The 16,649-nt window shown below is 50.8% G+C and overlaps 2 protein-coding genes across 4 annotated transcripts; both read right to left on the minus strand.

Moving 5' to 3' along the window:
- Positions 1 to 6: 6 nt before the first annotated feature.
- LOC117085048 (CMRF35-like molecule 9) lies at positions 7 to 5,390 on the minus strand. Its single transcript, XM_033213484.1, has 3 exons — positions 5,259 to 5,390; positions 981 to 1,100; positions 7 to 431 (listed from the first exon to the last, which is right to left on the minus strand). The coding sequence occupies exons 1-3, from the start codon at positions 5,388 to 5,390 to the stop codon at positions 318 to 320; spliced, it is 366 nt and encodes a 121-aa protein (XP_033069375.1). The 3' UTR covers positions 7 to 317.
- Positions 5,391 to 7,310: 1,920 nt separating this feature from the next.
- Positions 7,311 to 14,269, minus strand: LOC117085054 (CMRF35-like molecule 9). 3 transcript variants are annotated; one of them, XM_033213499.1, is made up of 4 exons: positions 13,994 to 14,269; positions 12,368 to 12,703; positions 8,384 to 8,485; positions 7,311 to 7,422 (listed from the first exon to the last, which is right to left on the minus strand). In XM_033213499.1, the coding sequence occupies exons 1-4, from the start codon at positions 14,034 to 14,036 to the stop codon at positions 7,334 to 7,336; spliced, it is 570 nt and encodes a 189-aa protein (XP_033069390.1). In that variant the 5' UTR covers positions 14,037 to 14,269; the 3' UTR covers positions 7,311 to 7,333. The 3 variants fall into 3 exon arrangements, with proteins under 3 accessions (XP_033069390.1, XP_033069398.1, XP_033069408.1); XM_033213507.1 differs by lacking the exon at positions 8,384 to 8,485; XM_033213517.1 differs by lacking the exons at positions 7,311 to 7,422; positions 8,384 to 8,485 and adding an exon at positions 11,476 to 11,593.
- Positions 14,270 to 16,649: the final 2,380 nt, after the last annotated feature.

The raw sequence follows: 16,649 nt of genomic DNA on the forward strand, positions 1-16,649 counted from the left end.
AGAAACTCAGAACAGATCCACTGAGCCTTGCCTGGCCCTGCTGAGGGTCAGCAGCCTGGTGCCCTGCCCAGGGATGTGAACCTATCAGGGATGTCCCAGTCTCCAGCTGGAAGGGCAAGGCCACCGCTCTGAGCTCCAGGGCTGACAGACACTTCTAGGACAGGCTGGAGCATGCAGGAGGAGAGCCTGGGGAGGGTTGGGAGCCTGGAGTCTGGGCAGCTGGACTCTGAGGCTGAGGTGGAAAGCTTTCGGGAATTGGTGCTGATCCAGCCAGCCACACTGCTTCACGGCTGGTCTGGCCAGGAGGGCCTCCCGCCCTACACTGAGACACACTTCAAGAAACCCAGCTCCTCCTCAGATGTGTGGAGGGGAGGCATCGAGATCACATCCCCTTCAGGGGCCTGGGAAGGGGCTTCCTCTTCCTCTGTAGTCTGTAAAGACAACAGTGGGGTTTGGAGAGCAGAACCCAAATGAAGGGGTAGGGGGTATGAGGAGTGGTCCCCAGGTAGCTGTTGTGTCCACCCAGCCTTTTCCACAAATTCCAGCCCTCCATCCATCTGCAGGGGCACAGGACCTAACAACTTCTCCTCCCCAGAACTCCCAGGCTTTGATTCATGGCCTCTCATGACCCCAATCCATCCCTCCCCCGGGGTGCCCTCAAGGCCCCAGGCTGGGTTCTGGCACAGTTGTGGCCTCCTGCCAGCCCACAGCACTGTCAGCTGTGACTCCCAACAAGCTATTCAGGAATTTTCTGGACTGGAAAAAAGAGGATGTGAGGTCAAAAGCCCTGGTTTCCCTGGTGAAATGGGCTAGGGCTATGGCTGTGATGGGGAAGGTGGGTGAATGCGGGGGTGTGGGGTTTGGGGAAACCCCAAAGAAGGCTGAGGAAAAGGCCTTCTTCCACTTCCTCCAATCGTCAGAGTGGAGGCAGGCAAGGTGGCTCTGCAGCCCCTCCCCTCCCAGGGCCCTTCTGTCCATACCTGGCTTAGATACTGGATCTCTGTGAAGAGGCTGGGAGAGGGCTCGGGGATGGTGAGAGGCCCCATGGACCCTGCAATGTTGATCACGGCATCCTCTGTGTCCCGGCCATTCTCCAGTGGCTGTAACAGACACTTGGTCAGAACAGCCTGTTCTTGGCAGCAGGGATAGTCTACGAGTCCAGCCAAGCCCAAGCAAGGGGAGGGAAACGTGGGAGGGGCGGGCAAGGCAGGGAGGTGCTGGGAGGGGAGAATATTAAGCTCCTGCGTGCCTCTGCCACTTCCTTCCTGCCTTGTCCAAAGAAGGATAAGCTGTCTCACCTCTCTGAAGCTCAGTTTCCTCAGCTGTAAAACTAGGTAAGAATTTGTCCTTTGGGATTGTAATATTCATAATAGCATCCTACCACTCAACCAACGAGAACTTCTGAAATGACTGATTTGTTTTCATTATTTTCTATCCTTTAAAGCAGAAAGATCATGCAGGCTGCAGGTTCTTTATAACAGGCCAGGAGAAAGCAGAGTTGAACGTGCCAAAGATGCATCGAATAACAAGGGGCACATGAGATAATGGGTCTGAGCAATCCATTATCCATCAGATGAGGGGACCATGGCCCAGGGAAGAGAGAGGTAGTCCAAGATCAGTGGGGAGGCCCATATTCTGACCCGGGCCTGGCTGTTTCCATGGGTCCTCAGATCAGGAATGCCAGGCCTATCCATCTCGGGCCTTGCCCTGGCAGGTGGGCAGAGCAGAGGCTGGAGCCGGCCAAGGTCCCCAGCCAAGACTCCCAATGCCAGAGAAAGAAGCTCCCATTTTTTGGGCATCTATGGGGTATATCATCTCACTCTTTCCTATTTACAACCATGTGAACTATGGCAACAGGGCTCAGAAAGGTAGTGCAATCTGCTTGACATCACACAGCTGGCAAATGGCTGAGCTGGGACTCATACCGGAGACTGTCTGACTGCAGACCCAGGCTCTTTCCCTATACCCTGCTGCCATCCTGGCAGGGTGTGTGACACATTTCTCTTGGGCTTGGTGTCTGTGGTCTACTAACCAGGCCCCAGCTTCATCCAATACCTAGCTTCTGGGGATGGAGGCAGAGGTAGATGTTTGAGCCATCTCTTGTTAGAAATGCCGAGATGAAGGCTGAGTGTGGTGGCTCTCGCCTGTAATTCCAACGCTTTGGGAGGCTGAGGCTGGAGGACTACTTGAACCCACCAATTTGAGACCAACCTGGGCAACATAGTGAGACCCTGTTTCTCTAAAACTTTAAATTAAAAAGATAAGAAATATACTAAAGTCACTCTGGGAGGCCAAGGTGGGTAGATCATGAGGTCAGGAGATTGAGACCAACCTGGCTAACACAGTGAAACCCCGTCTCTACTAAAAAATACAAAAAAATTAGCTGGGCATAGTGGCGGGCGCCTGTAGTCCCAGCTACTCAGCAGGCTGAGGCAGGAGAATGGTGTGAACATGGGAGGCAGAGCTTGCAGTGAGCCGAGATCGCACCATTGCACTCCAGCCTGGGCGACAGAGTGAGACTCTGTCTCAAAAACAGAAAACAAAAAACAGACAAACAAACAAAAAAAAACTAAAGAAAAGAAAGAAACACAGGATGATATCTTCAGCCTTCTGGAGACAAGGATTAGAGCAGAATTCCTTGGGGGAAATGTGGGTGGTGGATGGGGGCACTGGGAGGGGTAAGGCAACTCCCAAATGCTGCCACTCAGGGCCCTTGTCCCTCCTAGCCCTGCCCATGGTGAAGACAGAGGGGGCCTTGGTGCAGGGCAGACCTGGGGCTACACCAGAGGACTCCTGACATCACACCCATGAGTCCATATTTACAGCTTTGCAATCTGGTTATAACCCAGCCACTGCTGACCCTGGACCACCAGCAACTACAGAAGTGTCACCTGTTCCAGGGTGACCGAGTTTGAGGAAAGAGCCTCTCAGTGCAGAGGCCAAACCACACACAGTAATAGGCAGCAGCCAGGCCCACTACTGTAAGTCTGGTGTGATTCCATCTCTCCCCTGCCCCTCTGCCTCCACTGTGGACGATCGACCCTGTTCCAGCAAGCACAGAGACATTTTCTGGGTTGCTAAATATGCAAGATATATATCAGAGCCCCTGTTTCTAGGTACTAGTAATAAACGTAGTAAAGAAAGGAAAGTCTTGGGAAGCCGGGTTGAGTTCTGATGGGAGTTCAGCAGGCTATTCGTTTCCAGGAGCGAGGGTCTGCAGCTGTCCCAGGGTCTTTCTCCTGAGTCTGGGGGAGGAATCTTGGGTTGTGAGCTTGGCTCCATTCCTCAAACCCCTTGGACTTCAGTGTAGCAGGGTGGAGGACACAGAGGGCTCTGCAGCTGGCCCCATAGACCTGTCAATTTCCCCAGTTCTGCCTCTTTCAGGCTGGGTCACTGTGGGCAAGTTCCCTTTTCTCTCTGTATTTCTTCATCTGCAAAGTGAGGGGGATAATAATCTCTACCTCGTGTGGGAATGATGAGGATTCAATGGCATATAGAAAGCCTCTGACATGAATGGATGGATGGCAATCTTTCTAGCAAGATCTCTTTGGGAAAGAAAATGCTGATCTGACCCCTAACACTTCCCTCAGGGTTTTCACACCCCTGTGAGGCTCTCTCAGAGTATGAGTAATGCATCCCCCTCCCTCTTTGACCTGAATGTGGGCAAAGAAAACCCCAAAGACCTTCAATTCCATCTCCAGACTCTGCTAAAGCTTATGGAGAAGCCACAAGGGAAATATTTAAGAAAAAGCAGAAGCTCCCACCTGATCGTGTTTACAAGGTTCTTGCCTCTGACCCTCTTGGGAGGCCCTGTTCCATCTTTCCCTCAACAAGGGGCTGCCCCTAGAGACCCTCTGCCTGCTGGCCCTGTGCCCCTTCCTGTCCCCTCCCTCTTCAGCAGAGCCAGGGTCAGGTGCCTCAGGGAGGAAAAAGCCCAAAGCAGCCCTTCCCAGAGTTGCCAGAAGGCAGTAGCATGGGAGCTGTGGCTGGTACGGGCGCTGTCAGCATCCTTGGACCCCAGCCCCTCTTCTGGAGCTAGGTGGGGTGAGACCCAGGACCCGGGCCGCAGAGCCAGGAGGCCGGATGTGGAGGCGGCCAGTGGCACCCACCATCCGTCCATCCATGTGTCTCCATGACTTTTCCCTTACTCCCCTCCGCTACCTTTGGCCCTGTTGAGCTTCCTGACACAACAACAGCTGCTTCCTAAGCCACAGCCCAAAGTCCCATTTCTACCCCAGACCATCCTTGGGGGGACCAGGCCTGAGTGTTTTGTCCTCACTGGCGCCAGAAAGAAGGCAGTGGTAGCCCAGCTTTCCTGCGCTTGTGTTTAAAGGAATGGAGTGGAAGCATCTCAGTAAACAGCGGAGGGAGGAGGGGCCGGGGAGGCTTCTGTTTCCTAAAGTGCGATGCTGCAGCCCCTCCATTGGAGTGCTGGCCTCGGAGGGCACAGTCTCTTCTTGCAGCAGTAGACTTGGGGCAGGTTCCCTGCTCCAGACAATGGGCACAGGGACCCTTATTCTCTTGCCCCTTGTCCCCAGAGCACCACCCTCAGCCTGGGTCCTAGGGCAGCCATGTCACCTTGGTCTCAGAGCCAAGGAAGGCTCAGATAAACCATCAGGGAGTTCTGGAAAGAGAAGAGCAGGGAGTCAAGAAATCTGGGTCCTGTTTTCTATTTGGGCCACCACCTGCTGTGTGACCATGGGCAAGACCTTTACCCTCTCTGGGCCTCAGTTTCATCTTTTGTAAAAGCACACTAGAGTCTGTAGCACTGCCAGAGTCCCTGGACCACACCCCTGGAGGGTTCAGCTGAGGCTGGGGCCCTGGAGAGTGCATCTCTAACAGCTCCCTGACCCCTGGGCGTTCTGAAAGGGGATTTGCTTTAATCTGAGAGAAAGGTTGGGCTAGAAATCTCAAAGGCTTCCTCTGGATCCAGCTCCGATGTTCTGTGATTATAAAAGGAAGCATGGAAAGAAGGCACCTGGAGAAGATGCTCACATGGCTCCTGGTGCCCACCCTGCCTGGCACCTGGCGGGAAATCAGGTTCCCACCTGTGAGTTCCCCATGGGCACTCTGTCCGGCTCACACCCTGAAGGGCTGGTCTTGGGGCTCACAGAGATTCCTCCAAGATGGGGAGCGAGTGCTGCCTTTAGGTCAGGCATGCAGGCCCAGGTAGGAAGTTACAGAAGCAGAGCCTAGAAGTCTTGACTTCCAGCCCCAAGGGGATCTGAGCTTGGGCTTCCCTTTGCCTCTGTCCTTACCAAGTGTGAGAGGTAGACCTTCTCGTTCCTCTGTGTCTCCATGGCCTGTCGAGCTGAAAGAGATGTAGAAGGAGGAGCTCCTTGAAGCCAGGTGTAGCTGGGAATGGCCTGGAGCTCAGCCCAGAAAGGCATACTGACCCCCTTGCACAAGGGAGCAGGGCCTGCCAGAGGGAGGAGGCAGCCAGATGGGCAGAAGAGCCCCTTCCAGCTCAGCCCCTTGGGAATGACCCAGTCTTCTGAGATCAGTGCATGGAGATTATCTCATGAGGGTCAGAAACTGGCTGGGAAAAAATCTGTGTGCTAAGGTCACTGCTACTTAAGCCTTAGTGTGAACATAGGACCCCTGGACATTTTCATACAGTGCTGAGTCTAATACAGTAGGCTGAGGTGAGAGTCTGAGGGTCTGTATTCTAACAGGCTACCAAGGGTTGCCACCACTGCTAGCTGGCAATCAAAGTTTGGGAGACAAGGTGCTAAGTGGCTCTGAGGTTGTGACCAGGAATGCTCCCACCCTGGTCCTCAGAGGGGACCTGGACAAAGCCCACATTTCTCCTAGGAGCCACATGGAAGAGATGGAAAGCGGGCCCAGGATTCCCCCATGGCCACCTCCACAGCGACGACATTGTGATTATCTTCCTGGCTTTACCACTTCCTAGCTATGCAAACAAAGGGCAAGCTGCTTAACCACTCTGTGCCTCAGTTTCTCCCTCTGGAAAATGGGTGTACTCCACAGTGTGGACGAGATTAAAGGGGATAAGCAAGATAAGCTGGGGATAGTGCCTGGCACATGGTAGCTCTTATTACTGAGATTTTGGTTAATCCTTTTAGTCTTTGCCATCCAGCACAGTGGCCAGGAGCCACACGTGGCCATCAGGCACTGAAATGTGACTATTTTACATTAGACTGGGTTTTGATGGCTCAATATGAAAAACATGAAAGTAGAATATGTATCATTGATATTTTCATATTGATTCCATATCAAAATGAGAATGTTTTGGATATATTGGGTTAAATAAAGTACATTACTAAAATTAACTTCACTAGATTGGGCGTAGTGGCTCATGCCTGTAGTTCTAGTTACTCAGGAGGCTGAGGCAGGAGGATCACTTGAGCCCTGGAGTTCAAGGCTGCAGTGAGCCATGATCACACCACTGCACTCCAGCCTGGGCGACAGAGTGAGACCTTATCTCTAAAAAAATAAGTAATTAAAATAAAATAAAATACACTTAACTGCACTCATTTCTTTTTACTCTTTTTCATGTGACTATTCAAAAGTTTTAAATTACATTTGTGACTTGTATTCTATTTCTGTTTGATGTATATCTGTGATTTGAGATAAATGAGGCTTAGGGCAGTTAGCGGACTGCCTGAGCTCACACAGCTGAAAAGTGGCAGAGCTGGATTTGAGCCCCAGCTATGGAAGGGAGATGAGCAGCTCTAGAGACCCAGTGGCAGGAGTGCGGTTACAATGTCTGTCTGCTCAAGTTCAAGTGCTTGGTCCTGCGTTTGCCCCTGGCAGTTGGTTCCCACACAAGGAGTGGCCATGAATTCCCTGGAATCAACAAGTAAGAAGTGCTTGATCAGTTCGGACAGGCAGGAAGAAGTGAGAATCCTTCATTCTCCCATTTCCCTTGTGAATTGCTTTCCTAATGCTTTCCTAATGTTGATTACCTCGTGGCTCCTTCAGAAGGGAGGCCACAGCTCCTGATGCCCAGTTGTAAGGAAAAAAAATTGTTTTGTTTTGGAATCTGAGTTTTCATGCTTGGCACAGGGCTTAGTGCAAAGTATACAGGCAAAAGCCCCCAAACTGGGGGTCTATCCCTGAGGCTGGGGCAGGGAAAGAGGTGGGGACTGGGACCCTGGTGGACCCTTCACCTTAGGCAGCAGAGCTGCTGGCTCCTATAGTGCAAGCTGTCCACTGCTCAAGGGCCCCTGTGAGGGACTCTCTGTGCTGCAGGCTGTGGCCATGACACGAGGATGTGTCTGCTTAGAGGAAAGACCGTTGGGTTCCTATTTGCTCAAAGGCATCTTATGGTTTAGTGATGGCCTGAAAGGTGATGTTGGTCACCTGGGGCTCACCTGGGCTTAGAGCTGCCACTGCTGAGAGCTGGACTGGCATCCTCTGCTGAGGTGGAGTCCAGCTGCTTCGGGGGACGGGAGCTCCCTGCAGGAGGAGAGGTCGCTGCATGAGGAGAGGTTGCTGCGTACTGAGAAGTTCTTTCGTGCCCGTACCGGGAAGTCCCTGGGAATGGAGTGGCTCAGCCCTGTCTTCCCTGCTTGGCTGTGGTTCCTGCTGGGTAGAGCCCAAGAGAAGCTACAAGTCCAAAGCAATGCCTCAGCATCCTTCCTGACCCTTGTATCCCAGCATCCCAGACCTCTGACCCTTGACCCCTGAACCGTAGCCTCTCTGGGACCCATTTCTCAGAACATCCCCAGCTAAAGGATATCCCAGTAAGCAAACAAATGTAGATGAAGCCATTCTGAGGAAGGAGACCATAGATCAGACACACCCCACAGCTGTGTGTGATGTTCAGTCTCTTTCTGTGCCCACAGCCTGTTCCCTCTGTGGGGAGGTATAAGCACTCCCCTTCCCCGCTTCCATGACCCTTTCCAGTGACCATTCAGTGGACATCTTCCTGCCCTCCCTCTATAGTCACAGTCAATTGTCACCTCCTTCCTCACCAGAAGGGCAGGTCCTCCCCTCACCACCATGTGTCCCCTCCCCAACACCCATGCATCAGTAAGGCCTTGACTTCCTTCTGCAGCCATGAGACCAAGAAGGGCAGGGTGGCAAGGATGAGTCCAGAGGTCAGGCCCCAACGCCCGGCCTTTCTGGCTTGCCCCCGAGATTCTGAATGGCACAGACAGAACACAAGCTTTGGGGTCAGGCTGTGACCACTTCCAGGCTCTGGCGCTTCCTGTGTGACCCTAAGCGTGTGACCTGACCCTAATCGAGTGACCTAACCCTGCTGAGCCTGTACTTCCACAGCTGGACAACCCAGTTCCCAGGCTTGTGGGGACACCTAAGTGGTCATAAAGTATTGTGTCTGGTACCAGGCAGGCATTCACTGGCTGCTTCTGTAAGAAGGGTGGCAAGGGACGTGGTGGAATTGCTATTCACTCACTCAATCCTGGGGGCTGGGTTTGCTGAGTTTTTGCCTTGGGCTTCAGGCGTGTTGTAGCCAGAAACTGGAAGGTGGGAGAAGGGGAGGGAGGACAGCAGGGTCCTAGAGGAAAGGGAGAGGCTGCTCTCAGGGGCGGCACCACTCTGAACCCCTTTTCCTTCCTTGGGAGCAGCTGACAGCTTTTCTACCCCCCACCTCAGCACAGAGCACTGCTGTCTTTCGCCTTGGCCAACCAGGAGCCACATGGCGGGTTCCAGCAGATCCCTGGTCTTCTCCTTCTGCAGCCCCCTGGCCTCCCGCCTAGCTCAGACCCTCAGTTTCCCCTGTCCCCACCTGCCTCTCAGCCTGCTTCTTCTCTGCCACCCTTCACATTATGCCAGTTTTGTCTCAAAAGTCTGTGTTGTATCCCATCCCTCTCTGCCTTAGAACAGTGAGTGGCTCTCCATTGCCTATAAGCTGAAGTTCAAACTTTTTTTTTTTTTTTTGAGATGGAGTCTCGCTCTGTCACCCAGACTGGAGTGCAGTAATGGGATCTCGGCTCACTGCAAGCTCTGCCTCCTGGGCTCATGCCATTCTCCTGCCTCAGCCTCTTGAGTAGCTGGGACGACAGGCGCCTGCTGCCACGCCCAGCTAATTTTTTGTATTTTTAGTAGAGATGGGGTTTCACCGTGTTAGCCAGGATGGTCTCGATCTCCTGACCTGGTGATCTGCCCGCTTCGGCCTCCCAAAGTGCTGAGATTACAGGTGTGAGCCGAAGTTCCAACTTTTTAGTATGCCTTTTGAAGCCTCTTAAACTCAGGCTTCAGGCTGGGCGTGGCGGCTCACACTTGGGCAACAAGAGCAAAATTTTGTCTATAAAAAAAAAAAAGAAAAAAAGCAAAGAACAAAACTCAGGCTTTGAACCACCTTGTCAACCTCGCCTCTTTCCCTGTTCAGTGCTCCAGCCATAGAGTTGTCCTCTATTCCCGACTAAGCCAGCCTCCCGCCCACCTCCGTGCCTTGGACATGCTGTTCCTCTGTGTGTGATGGCTTTCCTTTCCATCTCTGCCTAAAGCACTTCGTTCTGTCCTTCAGCACAAGCTCAAGGTCAACTCCTCTGAAATGTCTTCCCCAGAAGCAGCGAATCTCTTTTTCCTCTGTGCACTCACAGTCCCCTGTGCATGCCTCCAGTGGCGCTAATGCTCACTTACACTGCAATTTCTTGTGTACTGGGTCTCCCTGCTAGGCTGAGACTCCTTAAGGGCAAAATGCCTATCCTCTGTGCCCAGCACAATGGGCAGAAGCCTGATGCAACCACCCCCCAGGAGCTACTCTGGTCCCCACTTCCCCAAGTCTGTCTGTCACCTCCCAGTCCTTGCTGACTGTGTGCCATCCTGGACTCTCCCTCATTGTCCACCACCTTCTCTTCTTCAGATTGAGTATCCCCTATCCAAAATGCTTGGGAGCAGAAGTGTTTCAGATTTCAGAATATTTGCATTATATCTACTGATTCAGCATCCCTAATCTGGAAACCTGAAATCCAAAATGCCCCAATGAGCATTTTCTTTGTGTGTGATGCTAGCACACAAAAAGTTTCGGACTTTGGAGTATTTTGCATTTTTGGATTAGGGATACTCAATATTTAACACTAGGTCAGTTTATTCTCGGATTTTTCTAAGTAGATGATAAAATCTTTTGCAAATACAGGTATTTATCTTTTCCTTTCCAATATTTATACTTCTTCTTCTTCCTTTTTTTTTTTTTTTTTGAGACTGAGTCTCGCTGTCTACCAGGCTGGAGTGCAGTGGCATGATCTCGGCTCACTGCAACCTCCGCCTCCGGGTTCAAGCAATTCTCTGCCTCAGCCTCCTAAGTAGCTGGGATTATAGGTGCCTGCCACTACATCCAGCTAATTTTGTATTTTTAGTAAGACGGGGTTCACCATTTGGCCAGGCTGGTCTTGAACTCTTGATCTCGTGATCCACCCGCCTTGACCTCCCAAAGTGCTGGGATTACAGGCCTGAGCCACCACGCCTGGCCTTATACTTCTTAATCTTGCATAGTTCATTGCCTAGGGTCTTCAGACAAAGATGAAAAAGAAATGATAGTAGGCTGGCCAGGCGCAGTGGCTCATACCAGCAATCTCAGTACTTTGAGAGGCCGAGGTGGGCAGATGGCTTGAGTCTAGGAGTTTGAGACCAGACAGGACGATATGGCAAAACCACATCTTAAAAAAAAAAAACAAAAAAACAAAATGTAGCCAGGCATAGCGGCTCGTGCCTGTGGTCCCAGCTATTCTGGAGGCTGAGGTGGGAGGATTACTTGAGCCTGGGAGGCAGAGATTGTAATGAGCCAAGATTGTGTCACTGCACTCCAGTCTGGATGACAGAGTGAGATTCCATCTCAGAAAAATGAATGAATGAATGAATAAAAAATAAATAAATAAATAAAAAGCAAAGAAATGATAGTGGGTACATTTGTCTTTTTCTGACTTTCTTAGAAATTCTTCTCATGGTTCACCATACTCAATGGTGTGCTGGAGATGACTCGCACTGGCTCACAAGAGCTCACTGTCAACTTTTCAGGAATTGGTGAGACCGTTGTTAAACTGTCGATGGCTGGAAATTGGCCATGGGAATTGGACCACAGAAATGGACACCACAGAAATTGGAAAACACCACGAAATGAGAGCATCAGCATCCCCAGCCTGTTCAGCATTTACCAGCACACCACTGTCGTGACTCTTCTTCATTTTCAATATCCCAACTGCCATCAGAGAGAGGCCAACAAAGTCTGATACAGGAGGATAATATAGCAATACACATACCATACGCAAATAAAGAATTACAAATGAGGGTAAGTCTAAAACACAGGTGAACCTGCTCATAACTTGTAGAAATGACATATGAACACTGATAAGAATTGGAAGAGACAAGAGAATCTTGTAAATAATGAAGAACAGATTCAATGTAGTTTGATGCTGCTGCTTTTTGGCAAGTTTACCTTTATTTCCCCAAATTAAAGATCCATGGATAAGGGAATAAAAAATATTAGGGGATATGGTGGTAGGTGATGGGCCTGGGATTGGGATAGGTCCCAGCTATGGGGTTAGAAGAGGAATAAAGCAGACATCAAAGCTGGAAATGACTTGTGTTTGAATCCCGGTTCCACCACTTCCTGCTGTGAGATCTTGGGCAAATCACTTAGTCTCTTGGACCCTCAGTCCCTCATCTGTGAAATGGGGATGCAAAGACATACCTCACCCTCACTGGTCAGCAGACCAAGGCTCCCATCCCCTGGACCCTCTCTGGCTTCTTTCTCCTTAGCTCATCAGGTCCAGGTGGGGTTCTGGGCTCCCAGAGAGGTGTTCTATCCTCTACCGGTTCCCATAGCTCCAGCCTTGGTCCCCTAGTGTGCCTGCATTTAATGATCTCTCCTTCAGGCACACTACCCAGAGGCTGGTTCCCAGGCACTCTAGCACCTGTGGCTGGGCTTCAATATCTGGGGAGGTGGAGGCCAGGAGGGAAGAGTTGAGGGCACATGCAAGGTTGAGGCCAGCATGACCAGGCCTGAGGTGATGCTGTGGGCTAGGTCTGGAAAGCAGCAATTGTTGGCCCAGCCTCGGGAGGCCTCACGAATATCTCTGACACCAGGCAAGGAGTCTTCTTTATCCCCTGATATGTCTGTCTTGTACCCAGCCTATGGAAATCTCCTTCCAGCACATCTGGGCAGAAAGGAAAGGCGCCGAGTCCAGCCCTGGACAGATCTGGGTCCAGTCCTGCTCTGACATCTACTAGTGGTGTGACCGTGGGCAGCAAGAGTGAAAGAATGGCCAAGACTCATGCAGCTCCCTCTGTGCCCCAAGCCTTGCTCAGCACTTGACCTGCATGATCTCCCTAAGGACTCAGTGCCCATAAGGTTTGCACCAGGATTATGCCCCACCACCCCTCCCGCTTCCCTCTGCAGCTCCTGTCCCCAGCCTGGGAAAGGAGAGATATTTGTTACCTGGAAAGACGAACAGAGATATCAGTAAAGACTCATCGGGGCCCCGTTTTTCGACCCCACACCAGTACTTCCCAGCGTCTTGTAGGGTGAGGTTCCACAGTGTCACAATTAGCGAGAGCTCCTGGCGGCTGTCATGGATGGACACCCTGCCCTCTGTTGTCTCCTGGCCTTCTTTTCCCGCATAGATGGTGCCAGAGCAGCGAGAGAAGAGGAGCCCACCCTTTCTGCACCAGTACTTCCGGTGGTCCCTCAGCTCTTCCCTATAGGTGCACCGCAGGGACACATTGTCCCCTTCGAACCCACTGATTTCCTTCGCGCCCTCCAGGGCTTCATAACCTAAAATCAGAGCAGGAGTGGAGGTTGGAATAACCAGGCTCCATGTACCGAGGTCAAGGCCAGAGCTTCCATTTTAGGAGGAGGAAGAAGGCTTTTCTCAGTCATCCCTTCAGGGGACAGCCTTGGAAGAGCCATTACTTCCTTCTACTCTGGGCGAACTTGGGGCGGGCTGTTGCTGTTTCCCTAACCTGGCCCATTGAGGAACTGGGGTTGAGGGAGTGTTCTAGGTTCAGGTGGAATCTGACAGTCAGATAGCCAGTAGGGTTTCTGGGTGTTTTGTTTTGTTTTGTTTGTTTTTGAGATGGAGTCTCGCTCTGTTGCCCAGGCTGGAGTGCAGTGGCATGACGTCTGCTCACTGAAACCTCTACCTCCCGAGTTCAAGTGATTCTCCTGCCTCAGCCTCCCGAGTAGCTGGGATTACAGCCATGTGCTTCCATGCCTGGGTAATTTTTTGTATTTTTAGTAGAGACAGGGTTTCACTCTGTTGGCCAGGATGGTCTTGATCTCCTGACCTCGTGATTTGCCTGCCTCAGCCTCCCAAAGAGCTGAGATTACAGGCATGAGCCACCGTGCCTGGCCTTGTTTTGTTTTTAGACAGGATCTCACTCTGTTGCTCAGGCTGGAGGGCACTGGTGCTCATGGCTCACTGTAGCCTTGACCTCTGGGGCTAAAGCGATCCTCCCACCTTAGCCTCCCACTAGCTAGGACTACAGGTGTGCACCACCATGCCTGGCTAATTTGTTTGTTTGTTTGTTTGTAGAGATGGGGTCTCACCATTGCCAAATGAACAACTGACATCAGTTGTAGGATGCATTCTGATTTTAAGTGTTAGAAGGTAAAGAAAAAGAAAGCAAAATAATTGACGAAACGTGATAATTCTTCATCTCTCAGGGTTGTGAGGAGAGGCACAGCCGAGATTCAACAAATATATGCTGAGTTTAATAGAGCAACCAGACGGGGTGTCTTGTCTGCCTCCAGGATTGGCACAGGGTAGAAAAATTAAGATTAGAGAGGCCAAGCAACTCTCACAGCCACATTGCCATGAGGGGAAACCCACAGGACTGGGAGAAAATCTGGCTCTAGATTCCAGAAAGAGCAAGTGGGGCCCGGCCCCCCACCTCCCCCCACCCCCACTCTGCCCTGCTCCCCTAGGGTTGAGGAAGCTGAGGATAGGTGGGGTGGGCTATCAGGCAGTCAGGAGGGTGGGCTATCAGGCAGTCAGGAGGTCCTTCCCCTGCAGACCCCAAGGGTGAGCCCCACATCCCTCCCAAGACCCCCTCCCCATCTCACCTGGGAGCACCAGGCAACCCCATAGCAGGACCAGAAGCCGCATTCTGGGCGCTGGACACCGCCGGAGCAGACGCTGGGAACTGTGAGCTCCTCTTCAGCCATGCGGGCCTTTAACTTCCTCTAGTCTCGTGAAACCAGGCCAAGGAAGCGAGGGGAGGGGCGTGTGGGTCACCCCTCCGCAGGCCCAGCCGGAGAGGCGCCTCTGCCTTCCCTTTTCTGAGTGCCCATGCATGCCTACCCCTCGGCTCACCTCCCAGGACTGAAAACCCACACTGGCGCTTCTCTCAAACTCTTGCCCCTTCAAGGGGTCCTTAACCTATGGTCCGTGCGCCCTAAGGGGTCTGTAAGTCGAATTCGCATGGGAAAAAGTTACATATTGACTTTCATCAACTTCTAATATTTAGCTTTTCCTCGCATTAACAGTGTACTGTTAGCAGTACCTGCAACTTTGTTACCAATTACAATCACAGACACTGGTACATCAGGTTGTGGATATCTTGAAACGTCGTGTGTACTCCTCACTGCTTAGAAAATAATGAGTTCCGAGACCTGCCTCTAGAGCTGGTTATTAACCATAATGAAAAGGCTATTATTATATTACACATTTATAAAGAGTTTTGAGAATCATCTCACCAGTATTAGTTTTCTTTCAGCATATATACTTTATTCATATATTTACGCGCCATTATACTGAGAGAGGGGTCCATAAACTTCAGCAGACTGCCATGTGGTCAGTGGGACAGAAAAAAGCTTGTCCCTGGGGCAAGGCCCCGGGCCCCTCCTCCGCCATCGCCTTTTGGAGGGCGCAGTACTGCCCTTGGCCACGGGGCGGCGGTGCAGACGGGGCTGAGCAAAGTCGTAGGGCTGAGCTGAGCCTAATTCCCTGGAGCCTTGGGCCGGCAGGGCTGCAAGATAGGTCTCCTCCACGCCTGCGGAGTTGTTTTGGCGTTTGAAAAAGTGAATTGGTGGTTTCTCCATCGCGGACTTGAATCCTCCTTGAAAGGACCAAAACAAACATGCAAACTATTGGGAGCCCAGACACACTGGCTTCAAAAATGACTTTTTTTTTTTTTGGTCTGTTTGCAAAGTTCATACAGATTGTAAGCAAAATTTACACAATACAGAACGTAAAAAGAAAGAAAGAAAAAAGGGAGTGTTTCTTGTCATTCCCCTTCTGCTTTAGAAAAGCACCATTAATATTTTGGCATATATCATTCCAAATGTTCGGTTGGAATTTTACTCACTTGTCAGGTTAATATTGAAACATTAACTCAGTGGTTCTGGGAGGGAGATTGTGTGTGTGTGAGTCTAGTAATGTGGGGAGAAGTGTTTTAATTTCACAATGACTGCGAAGCACTGCTGCCATTTCTGGACAGGGACAGCTGTTCACGTTGGTGAAAACTCTGTTACCATCATCTCAGCCCCTGCCTCCCTTTTACATGTACAGGCTACAAAAGGTGATCTGTTTTTGCAGTTAAAAAAAACCACATATTAAAAAATATTTGGCCAGGCGCGGCGGCTCATGCCTGTAATCCCAGCACTTTGGGAGGCCGAGGCAGGCGGATCACGAGATCAGTAGTTCAAGACCATCCTGGCCAACATGGAGAAACCCTGTCTCTGTTAAAAAAAAAAAAATACAAAAATTAGCTGAGCATGGTGGCACGTGCCTGTAATCCCAGCTACTCTGGAGACTGAGGCAGGAGAATTGCTTGAACCGGAACCCAGAAGGCAGAGGTTGCAGTGAGTCGAGATCGTGCCACTGCTCTCCAGCCTGAGCTACAGAGCAAGACTCCGTCTCAAAAAAATAAATTAAAAAAAAAATTATAGCCCAGCACGGTGGCTCACGCCTGTCATCCCAGCACTTTGGGAGGCTGAGGTGGACGGATCACCTGAAGTCGGGAGTTCAAGACCAGCCTGATCAACATGGAGAAACCCAGTCTCTAATAAAAATATAAAATTAGCCAGGCATGGTGGCACATGCCTATAATCCCAGCTACTCAGGGAGGCTGAGGCAGGAGAATCGCTTGAATCCAGAAGGTGGAGCTTGCGGTGAGCTGAGATCACGCCATTGCACTCCAGCCTGGACAACAAGAGTGAAACTCTGTCTAAAAAAATAAAAAAAAAAGTTATTTGCTTATTTATTCACTTATTTTGAGACAGGTCTCACTCTTGTTGCCCAAACTGGAGTGCAGTGACATCATCACAGCTCACTGCAGCCTCAAACTCCAAGACTCAAGTGATGCTCCCACCTCAGCCTCCCAGGTAGCTGGCACTACAGGTGAACACCACCATGCCTGGCTAATTTTTTATTTTTAGTAGAGACAGGGTCTTGTTATGTTGTCCAGGCTTGTCTCAAACTCCTGGTTTCAAGCAATCCTCCCATGTTGGCCTCCCAAAGTGCTGGGATTACAGGCATGAGCCACCATGCCTGGCCTTAAAATAATATTTATTCTAACATTTGATAGCATGTCTTTGCTCTTTTATTTATTTATTTTTGTCCTTACACAGAATAATTTCTGATCCTCTACGTTTCTTAAATTCAGACTTATTATTATATGCAAGGATAAGTATCTGACACTTCATTACGCTTTCTAGTGTCATGGGACCTGAGCACCGACAGATTGAAAACGTGTCATTTGGTTATAATCGCTTTCCT

This window comes from Trachypithecus francoisi, unplaced genomic scaffold (assembly GCF_009764315.1).
Source record: "Trachypithecus francoisi isolate TF-2019V2 unplaced genomic scaffold, Tfra_2.0 Contig00521, whole genome shotgun sequence".
NCBI lineage: Eukaryota > Metazoa > Chordata > Mammalia > Primates > Cercopithecidae > Trachypithecus > Trachypithecus francoisi.

Excerpts from the sequence above, each read along its gene's own strand:
- LOC117085054 (XM_033213499.1), bottom strand. The coding sequence starts at position 14,036 with ATGCGGCTTCTGGTCCTGCTATGGGGTTGCCTGGTGCTCCCAG. Across the intron at positions 12,704-13,993 it reads GGGTTGCCTGGTGCTCCCAG|GTTATGAAGCCCTGGAGGGC; the intron begins GTGAGATGGGGA and ends CTCTGATTTTAG. Across the intron at positions 7,423-8,383 it reads AACCCAGCCCCCAGGATTGA|GGAGCTCCCGTCCCCCGAAG; the intron begins GTGAGTGAATAG and ends CTCCTCCTGCAG.
- LOC117085048 (XM_033213484.1), bottom strand. The coding sequence starts at position 5,390 with ATGCCTTTCTGGGCTGAGCTCCAGGCCATTCCCAGCTACACCTGGCTT. Across the intron at positions 1,101-5,258 it reads AGGTCTACCTCTCACACTTG|CCACTGGAGAATGGCCGGGA; the intron begins GTAAGGACAGAG and ends TGTCTGTTACAG. Across the intron at positions 432-980 it reads AGATCCAGTATCTAAGCCAG|ACTACAGAGGAAGAGGAAGC; the intron begins GTATGGACAGAA and ends TTGTCTTTACAG.